We start from the raw sequence: 11,544 nt of genomic DNA on the forward strand, positions 1-11,544 counted from the left end.
TGTCTCGCTATTGGCTAAAAATACCCACTTTTTTTTTTCGATTTTTAAACCTCTGTAACTTTTTTCTTCAAATCTTTTATTCCACAACATCATACCTTCAAAGCAATGAAACTGGAAGGCTACATTATCATAGCCGATTTTCAGATCTTTTTAGTTCTTTTTTAAAAAATGCATATTTTACGAATGAAAAACACTAGATCCCTACATCTAACTAATCACCACAGGGCTCATAACAGACCAAATCAAATGTGATGGATATTTTAGCCAATCGCAAGAAATTAGAGTGGTGAACCCAACATTTAATGATCGCTACATATACAAACATAACCAAATGGTTTTTTCGACGCAACAACACATCTACATACGTACAACGTGTACTACTATCTTTGCTTATTTAATCAAATCTGAGTTATCACAAATCGCTATTCGGCCATCTCTTTCTTAGTGTTCAAGTGTAGACGAATATGATAGGTTTCAGTAGCCTTTCAGTCGACGAAATTAGAAAATAAGGTAAAAGACAAAAACCAAGATAGATATGGTGGGAAACAAACGTTTGAAAGCCATAGCTATAGCTATTTCTACGAAAATAATCTAAGGGACAGAACTCTTAATATATGTTTACTATACATTTATTTCCCTTGGACAATATTTGTGAATTTATATACGCATATGTCTGTGAGTGTATATCTATCTATCTATCTATCTATCTATCTATCTATCTATCTATCTATCTATCTATCTATCTATCTATCTATCTATCTATCTAGCTAGCTATCTGTCTGTCTGTCTGTCTGTGCTTTTTCTCTTTTTACAGTCATTGGAATGCAGCCATGGTACTCATTCTATTGGGGTTTTCGTTGGACCGCTGAGTTATGGAGACAAATAGACCAGCACCACTTGTCAAGCAATGATGGGGACAAACTCATTCATACACGCACACATGCATGCACACACACACACACACACGCACGCATGCACGCACACACGGCGAGCCTCTGCCCGTTTCCTTCTATCGAATCCAATCACAGGGCTTTGGTCGAACCCAAGTTAGTGTGGAAGACACTTACACAAGGTGCTATGTATAAGGACTGAGCCAGGAACCATGTTGTTGGGAAGCAAACTTCTTACCTCACAGCCACGCCTATTCGAATTATGTAATAGAAGTAGCTGTAGATTAATATCTTTATGTCTACGATATATTTAACATGTGAGTATCGTTGAAAAGTCAGGCATTGTAATGAGGGATGTAGCGTGTGTTTATTAACATATGTCTATAAAGAGATCTCTCTCAAGACAACTACCGCTTTCCCTTTTCATTAGATACAAGACTGGGTTCAAATTTAATTTTCTACTTTCGGTTTTACATATTTTCTTATTAAACTTTTTACAGCTAGTTTGGAACAATAAAGTCCCCAAATGCGTATTTGGGCAATTCAGATCTTCACAGTGTTATTTTCAAGAATTGAAATAGTTTTGATATCTTCATTGTTTTTCCTATACTGATTAAATTCATGTTGACTTTTCAGCGAATGGCTATTTTAATCGTTGTATTGAACAGGTTGCCAGCCGATGACTATTCCCAGGTGCGATTCCACTACTGCTTGACACGGGGTCTTTTACCTGCTGAACTCGCGCCCTAGGCCGAATCGACCCTCCTAAGACAATCTGGTCCTCCTGAATTGTTCACTCCCTTTAAGGGAAAATTTTCCCTCCCTTCTATTCTTAGCAAACGCTCTTTCTCTCCGTCTTTTACCCTGAAAGTAACCGTAGGTAGCAGCACCAACCATAGCCAATCAAGTTTCCCGCGTTATTTTGATCATTAGGCTTCTAAGTCAGCAATCAGGTGATAGTTTGTTTTGTTCTGATCAAATTTTTGACCATTAGCTTCTCATTCTATTAGCAGCCACAGATTAATTTTTTTTTTGATGCTTGTGTTGCTTACGTGTTAATTTGGGCATTGTATTGTGATATGAGTATGATTTTCATATTTAATCTTCTATTTTTATGAGGAAATATGACAAAATGCATATCTCACCCGGGTACATTGCTCTCCTTTCTGTCCTGAATCTCAATTTTGAATGAATGTATGGAAGCAGTATAGAGTAGTGAGAACTACTTAGTTTTGTGGAATACAAACTAACATAACGATTGTTGTACCACAATAAAACACACGTGGTACACTCTGCAAAATGGCTGGCTAATGAGTTGAGTCAAGAAGACTCTTTAGTATGGTTGAAGGCATGGAAATCTTTTTCCTGCTGGTGATTAGTTATAACAAAGACTTTTGTATAATGAAGGCTATATTTTGATCATTATCAAACGTTTGACAAGATTCATATATTCAACTAGAACGGTATCTATCTTTCCAGATTGCTTTATATTTTCAATTGCAAATTTACTTTCATTGCTAGAAAACATTTATTCATAATAGTTTTTTAGAAACGTTGAAAGAAAAATCGAAAATAATCGCTCGGAACTCAGAACTCAGTCCATTCTCTGAGGTTTTGAGTAAATATGACAAATTGTGCGTTTATGTTTCCAGAGGAAAAGAAGTGTAACTGTATTGGCAACAAAAGGATGGAAGAAAACCGAGGACACCAAAAGTATTAAAATTTGAACATTGTAAGATGTTTGATGTTGTTATGCTGGTTTTATATTTCTCTTTCATCAGATGGAGTATATAGCGACTGCAGAGAACCATTGTATAAGTTGATAATGAAAGCAGCTGTTGTTTTTGTTGTTGGCACTCCGTTGCTTACGACGTCGAGGTTTCCAGTTGATCCGATCAACGGAACAGCCTGCTCGTGAAATTAACGTGCAAGTGGCTGGGCACTCCACAGACACGTGTACCCTTAACGTAGTTCTCGGGGATATTCAGCGTGACACAGTATGACAGTATGACCCTTTGAATTACAGGCACAACAGAAACAGGAAGTAAGAGCGAGAGAAAGTTGTGGTGAAAGAGTACAGCAGAGTTCACTACCATCCCCTGCCGGAGCCTCGTGGAGCTTTAGGTGTTTTCGCTCAATAAACACTCACAACGCCCGGTCTGGGAATCGAAACCGCGATCCTATGACCGCGAGTCCGCTGCCCTAACCACTGAGCCATTGCGCCTCCACAATGAAAGCAGTAATAAGCAACTTAATAACAAACACTAAGAGCATCTTTTCTGATTAACCAATGAAGGCTAGTTATTAAAAAAAAGGAGCACACTTATGTGTAAGTACATATATATTTGTGTGTAAGTACAAACTCAATTACATACTTGCACAAACTTGATAGTTGCAGACTATCAAAAAGCCCTAATAGGCAACATTTAACTGCAGGTCTAAATAAAGGTATGAGTCCATGTATTTATTTAATGTCAATATAGTTTAGTAAGAGATAAAGACAAGCTCCAGTAAACTGACTTGCTTTAGGTACACTAATGAAGGAAATCTTAGTGAAAACAAGTAGTACCATGTATGAAGGTTTATACGTGTTAAGAGCAAAGTTTTAATGAAATAGGATTGCAAAGTGGTAAATTTGGGAATTCAGGTAACTATTTTCATTGAGAAGAGATTAAGAAAGTAATATTGACTAAAGAGAATGGAAATAGTAGAACAGTAATAAGTAAATTTTGATTAGGACTGAGAGAGCTGACTGTAGGCTATAACAACGCATATTTAACCTTTTTCAACAATCTCTTTACTGTAGTGTATATGTGTGTGTAACAGAATATAGATATGCACGTATTGATTCTTAACTGTCATTCAGACCATAAACTCTATTTTATCTCTAAGAAGCAATTATAAAAAGGATATTATAATCATAAATTTCCATACAAACATGCTAACCAAAAGTTAATCAGTACCAAGAAATTAGAGATGTTTTGCGCCAATAAAACTTAAACAAACAGTATAATACACTAGCATGGCAATGTCGTTAAGAAGGTCACTTCTTAATCATGTGTTTTATCCAAATGTATAGCACATGGGGAAAGTAAGTGTCTTCTACAACGGCTCTGGGCTGAGCAAAGAATTATAAGCGGATTTGGCAGAGGGTGACTGAAAGAAGTTTCATATAAATAAATAAATAAATAAATATGAATTCTGTACATAATTTTTCTTGTAATTTCGGAATTTCAAATTTAAATATCCAATGATTATCTCCCTTATAATATCTACAGGATGACACGCATTTGAAAGACCCTGACTGTGAGTTCAAAAGTAATCCATTGAAATTGTTGACAATGCTCAAAAAGTTACGTTTACAGAGAGATCCCACTTCCACTACATAACAGGGGATTACTACTATGAAATAGCATCTTGAGATCAATCTCAAAAAATATATCAAAATTTGCTTGTCAGTTTAGTTTGTAGTTTTAAGATACCTTCACAAGATAGAATTCCCTAAAATCAGTTACCCGATGTCTAGACACAAAGAACTATCTTTCTTTTCTTTTGATTGCTAAATTGCTAAAGCTCTGTGAAGAAAAGAGAAAAAAATGTTTCATGAATTTCTTTCAGACTGTAATTATTTTCCAACTATAGGAAATGCCTCGCTTCATAAAATGTTGAATTAATATATTCCAGGTTACGTCATACTGACAACTTCTGAAAAGGATGAATCAGTGCTATACATGATTACCAGAGAATAAAAATCTAAAATACTTCATTAGAAGTAAGCCACAATTACAACAACAATGATTAGATATATTGATTCTGTTTATCTTTTTCTTCATAATACATGAATTTGAAATTCAAATTTCTAATCCCGCCAAATATTATGCAGAAATGATTATTTCTTTTGTAATAACGGTCCGTTAGGAAAAGACCAGGGCAAAAAATGGGCCCTCACGTTGTGTGTCATAACTGTAAGGAAATGCTTTGTGAGTGGACAACACGAGTGACTTTTGTTTTTGTGTGGGCAACACAATAGGCATCAGCAAGAAAAATGGGCATAAAATGTTTATGGAGCTGTCCCAGTTGGTCACTCAGTACGTTTGCAAGATGAATATAATGACAACACATGTCAACATATATTTTCTGACGCAAGTTTTATAAATGGTTTTTCGCTAATTTTGTGGTACTGAATCCAAACATGGCATCAAATTTTGTCTATCACATCAGATTTATGAGACATAAAAATCTTGTAGTTTTGCTAGTAGTAGCTGTTTAATACTCATAAAAGAAGAATTTAACATACATAGATGCAATTTTTAATAAAAAATGTTTTTTTAATCTAATAAATCAAAACACAAAGTTGTAGGTGTAAATGCATATTAGCATGTAAGCATTAAGCTTAGTGATAACAAACTATGAATATAAAAAATTTATTTATTGTGGCCATTCATTCGGATCATGCTATTACGACAAGAACTTCGTCTTTTTTAACGATCTCTTGTGCACAACTTCTGGAATGTCTCTCATCAAGCTCCAGAAGTAATCTGCCATAATGTTTGAGTGGCCTTAGTAGCGTTCTTACATTACTTCTACGTCTTGCTGAAAGCGTTGGCCTTGTTCTCTGAAAACTCACCCAGGTTCTCTGAAAACTCACCCAAGTGATTGTGTAAGTAGTGCAATTTAATGCTCATTCTATATCCACGTACTTGCAAACTTAAGAGCAGCTCTTCCACAATCTTTTGATAGTTGTCAGCTTTCCTGTTCCCAAGAAAATTCCCTACCATAGCAGAAAGGGTATTCCAAGCCCTAGCCTCTGCCGCACTCATTCCTGTAACAAAATGTGGATCCCTGAAGAGTGTTCTTATTTCAGGTCCATCAAATGTTCCTGCATTTTTCTTCTCGTTACTGAGATTTGGAAAGGCTGTACATACATATATATGTGAAGCAGACTCCACTGTAATTAAGAACTTTGATGAATTGCTTCATCGCACCAAGTTTTATGTGCAGAGGGTCATTAATGACGTTCTTGTCACCCGGCATAAAACTATTTCTTGTGGGCCGTCCTTTGTTTCACCCAGTAATCTTTTGTAGCCCTACTGTCTCAGTAATACAGGAAACGAGGGTACTTAGTATTATCACCTTGCTGGCCAAGTAGAATGTTTATCATTTTCAAATGGACAAAAATTACTCACCAATGAACATGATATTGTAACTCCTCCAGAACAATCTTGACGTTGGCATATTCCTTTTTCATTTTTATAGTGTTCTATTGAGATTGAGATATACAAACTCCTGTTGTGAAACAAAACACGTTTCCAGCTGCTTTTAGAGCTGTCAATAAAATGTTCTCACTCACGTGAATCATATGCCGACAGTCCCATTTTGGGAAGAAGCACTTCAATATCATTACAATAAACAAGCTGACGTTCTGAATGGAAGTACTTTCAACTTTCACAGTTTTGCTTCTTTGTTGCTATAAAAGGAGACACAAATGCCAGGTTTCAGCACTTTTTTCTTTTGCAGCATGAAAACCAACAATTGCGCAGACTGCTTTGGCAAATAAAAATCCCTGACCAGATCATTCAATTCAGGCTGAATAAACAGAGAAAAATTATCACAGCCTGTATCTTATGGCATAAACTGCACATCTTCAGCAGAAGTAGGTGAATCGAGGGCTCCATCATCAATCTGTGGCAACTCAATAAATACAGGCACAGGTATTTCCTTGGAGTGTGCAACCGGTCCACGGGCATATTGGATATCAGGGTATTGCAAGTGTCGTTTAGTTTTCGTATTAAACCCTTTTACATTAGCGGTTATCCACGTGGTTTTTTGGTTCTCTCCGAACCACTGGTACACCAAACTTGAGCTTCGCATTCTTTCCTTCAGATCATGCTCACAAAGTTTCAACATAGGTCTTGAAAACTTTGTGTGAAGCCCAGGTTTTGTCCTGGTCTTCAAGTGCTACTTTAAAGTATGCAAGGTGCATCTTAACAAAGTTGTTTATGCTGTGTCTTTGAGCCTGTAGAGTGAAGTTTTCTCAGATGTAACAGAAAATATCGGGGTCATTACAGCACTTCCTTCTTTTTGATGTTGTATTCATTACTATACTACAGTGGTTCAGTTCACACTTGAAAAGAAGAGGAAGGATTTTAAAGCATAACTCGGCAACCCAGCTTGGACATATTATTCAAAATTAGCATGACAATCCAGTTAAGATTCCTGCAAACGGTAAAGTTAACTTATAGTGTGATCCAGGTAAATAAAGGTATGTACCGATGGCACAAAAATGGGATGTGATAGGACAAATCTGAGGTCAATTTTGGAAGTAGCACCTAAAAATTTGTCTTAAACAGCTTCAAGATTTTATGCCAGAGAATGAATTCTTTATTTTGTTGACTAGTGTCATTTTTTGAATGTCAGTGTAGGTTAGGTGTGCGAGTCTAGATATGGACAGTTTGAATATAAAATATGTAGAAACATGGGGCTGGATATGGCCGGTTTAAATGCTTGTTGTGGAAGGATTTAGACTACCCTCACAAGTGACTAAAGGGCTGGACTGCTTCATTGTTATAAAACAAAGAGTTGTGAGCGATTGGCTGTCCGGACCAGTAAGTAATTCACTGCGAGCCGTGATTGAGAGCGTTGAGTCTCGTGTAATAGTAGTTCGTCGTGCATATACTTCTTTCCCCCACCCCTGTTTCATTATATTATGTATCCAACATACAAAGATATAAAAGTGGCGACGAGTTGTTCGAAGCTTGCGTTGGACATTAAAGTTTTTTTTTGTTTGATACGAAACCGAAGAAAAAATTATTTAACAAGGATAACTCATTGGCCTCCGTGATGTAGTTGCAACAGCGACAACAGCAACAGCAACAGCAACAGCAACTACAGCAACAGAAGCAGCAGCAACAACAACAAAACCAACAGTTGCTGGAAATAACGTTGAAAGAGATAGCGAAGCAAATTCAATTGAAGACTTCAGCTATAATCCAGAATATGGGATTACTTCTTCTGCATATTGTCGTAGATACGAAGAAATCTTCAGAGAAGAGTGTAAAAGTTGGTCCGACGAAAAAAAATTACGACTACTTTTTAAGAAAGTTATCCCCGGTAGAAAACGAATAATATAGTAGTTATATTCTGCCGAAGAAGCCAGGTGAGATTTGTTTCGATGAAACAATATTTTACGGAGGGGAACATTGCAATTAATATTTCATTGAAAATTTTCAATGAAAGAAGTTCCCTGTTCAATACTCACTGGCAATGTTTAAGTTTGGTCATCTATGCCGAAGTGGTTTACAGAGAGTGTAAGGAATTCAAATTGAATGAATTGACCTCTGACATGTTCAAGTGTTTAATTTTTGTTGAAGTGTTTACTGCAAACAAAGATGCAGATATACGTTCGCGGATATTAACAAATTTAGAACAGGACCAAAATTTAACTACGCAGGCAGTAGCAGAAGAATGTCAGTGGATTATTAATCTACAATATGACGCAAATAAAATTGAAGAGAAAGATTGCTCTCAGGTTCAAGAATGTCGACCGGTAACGAATAATAGACAAGAGCGAATCCATGTTATGGGTGTGATGGACTACATCTTAAAAATAACTGTCCATTTAGAAATATAAAATGCTTCAAGTGTGGTTAAATAGACAAGAAAAACTCGCACTGTAGGACAAAGCCTAAAAAACGGCTCAGAAGAAAAAAATCACGTAAATGGGGTATCAATGACAAAAACTACGAACGATCCTCAAAGAAAATTTGTGTATGTAAAGACTAATAACACAAACGTAGAGTTACAATTGGATGCAGGCAACGATATCTCAATAATTAACACAGATACATGGAAAAAATCGGGAGACCTAGATTAAATGAAACTTCGAAAATGGCCCGTGGTATTTCAGGAAAAAAATATTTTAAAGGTAACATCACATTTCGGGAAAAAACCTTAAAAGCTAAAGTTTTTGCGTCAAATAATACCAAAAATTTATTCGGAACTGACTGATTGCAATTATTTAATTTATGGGACCTCCCCATAAATCTTTTCTGAAATATGTGAATGGTTCTTCCTCCAGTACAAACAAGTCGTCAGACGAATTCAAAAGAAAAAATTTTTAATATCTTTCATGAAGCTCTGTTTGATAAATTAAGACTGTGTACCAAAAAGAAGGCGAGGTTTCGAATAAAAGAAAACGCTATACCAATATTTAAACAAAAACTAACTGTACCGTTCGCAGCGTTAAAATAGCTAAACTTAGAGCTAGAGAGACTAGAGAAAAATGGATTTATTTAGAAAGTGGAATATAGTCATTGGGTATCATCAACTGAGTACATTAAGAAAAAGAATAATAAAATCAGAGTGTGTACTAATTTTCCCACTGGTTTAAACGAATAACTTAAAACGTGCCATTATTAGCTATCTACTCCGGAGGATATTTTTCCGAAATTGAACGGTGGCAAGATATTTTCTAAACTGGATCTCTCTGATGCGTACCTACAAATCAGAGTAGACGATGGATGCTCTAAATACCTAACAATTAAAACACATAAAGGACTGTATAAATTCAACAGGTTACCATTTGTCTTAAGAGTCGTCTCAGTGATTTTCCAACATATTATTGATGCAATCTTAGCGGACTGTGAATTCGCAATTCCATATCTGAATGATATAATCATTAAAATCGAATCCAGGGATCAACACGCAGAGCAAGTAAAATATGTATTCGAAAAAATTAGGGATTACGGCTTTACTTTGGGTGAAGAAAAGTGTGAACTTTTCTTACCGAAAATAAGATATTTAGGACAAATCACTGACAGAAATGGATGTCGACCAGACTCGTCAAGGGCAGACACATTTAAAAATATGCCCCATCCGACTAATATAGTAACCTTACAAGCAGTTTTAGGATTGGCAAATTATTACCAAAATTATATTCCAAATATGCATAAGGTAAGGGTTCCACTGAATAATCTGCTGAAAAAAGATATGAAATAGAATTGGTCGGAACATTGTCAAAAGGCGCTTGACGAAATAAAAGAATATTAATATCTGATTTGTCATTTGCACACTTCGATCCTGCAGCAGGAGATTGTTTTAACTTCAGACGCTTCTGAATACGGTAGAGGAACAATAATGCTACATAGATATAAATATGGTAACATGAAGGTTGTATTTCATGCCTCACGTTCTTTGATATCAGAGGAGAAAAATTATAGTCAAATCGAAAAAGAAACTCTAGCAATTATTTTTGCTGTAAAAATTTCAAATTTTTACACCTATCATTATCAATATTTGGATCAAAGAAAGGAATTCCTACCCATACTGCTAAACTGCTAATAGGTTGCAACGCTGGGGTACGATATTATTAAACTATGGTTTCAATATGGAGTATATATTATCCAAGAAATTAAGTCATGTGGATTGTTTGTCTAGACTGATTTCGAAAAATGTGGAGTCATTGGAAGACACTGTGATTGCCGTTTTGCGAGCGGAAAATGAAATTAAGAATGTTTTGTGTAATGTCATTCGTGAACTGCCAGTTACTTTACAAGACATAATATTAAAATTGGTAAATGATAGATTCATTATAAAAATGAAAGAAATATTCAAAGCTAAAAGAGATAAAGATATGCGTAGCACAAATGCGAACTATTTCTCACACTGTGACAATGTGTTGATGTATGCACAAAAAGTGGTAGTACCAGCCACACTACAAAAGCGATTATTAAAAGAATTTCATATTGGTCAACGAGGGATTTCGAAAATGAGATCGTTAATGAGAGGTTATGTGTATTGGTCAACAATGGACCGTGCATTAAAGAATCAGGGAAAGCATGCAGAGGGTGTGCCTCAGTTGAAATATCACCTACCACTAAATGGCAACCGTGGCTCAAAACAGATGTTCCATGGGCCAAACTGCATGTTCATTGTCAAAAGGCGTTCATATTACCTTGTTGTGGTGAACAGATTTTCAAAATGGCCTGAAGTATATAAATGTAAAAAGCCGACATCTGTGGTTACAACAAGCTTTTTACATGAATTGTTCACCAGGTATGGTATTCCGAATACCATTGTATCTGATAACGGTACTCAATTTACGTCAGACGAGTTCATAAAATTTTGTAAAATGTTAGCCATTCTGGCATATCATCCTTGGTCAAATGGACAAGCAGACCTTTTTGATGACACTTTCAAATGGGCATTAAAAAGAAGCGAACAATAAAGTGATGGACGACTTGGAACTTCAACAATTTCTAAGACTGTACCAAGTAATGCCTAATCTGAATACACCGTTGAGAATGCTGCCCACAGAATTGATGTTATTAAGGTCAAATTGATGCTATTAAGGTCAAATACATCTTTGACGAGCTGTTACCGAGTGAAAATATAAAAAAAGGCGAACAGCAAAAATATTTGAAAATTCTCCCAGTTAGGTGACAAAGTTTTTTTTTTTAAACCTATAGATGTGGTAAAGAAAGCTGGGAGGACGGTGTAATTATTAAACATACTGAAAGAATGTCGAACATAAAGACAAATTAATCTACTTAAAAAAAGGATTCACTGAAATAACAGTCAAGAGAAATGAAATCCCCATGGAAGTGTACGACACTTTGAGGTACCAACACCCAAACAATTTGAAATTACGCGTTTT

At 35.8% G+C, this 11,544-nt stretch overlaps 1 protein-coding gene across 1 annotated transcript; it reads left to right on the top strand.

Annotated features, from left to right (window-relative positions):
• Positions 1–10,275: 10,275 nt before the first annotated feature.
• Positions 10,276–11,115, top strand: LOC106871162 (uncharacterized protein K02A2.6-like). The gene has a single exon (XM_014917487.1). It carries the CDS (start codon positions 10,276–10,278, stop codon positions 11,113–11,115), a length of 840 nt encoding a protein of 279 aa, XP_014772973.1.
• Positions 11,116–11,544: the final 429 nt, after the last annotated feature.

This window comes from Octopus bimaculoides, chromosome 6 (assembly GCF_001194135.2).
Source record: "Octopus bimaculoides isolate UCB-OBI-ISO-001 chromosome 6, ASM119413v2, whole genome shotgun sequence".
NCBI lineage: Eukaryota > Metazoa > Mollusca > Cephalopoda > Octopoda > Octopodidae > Octopus > Octopus bimaculoides.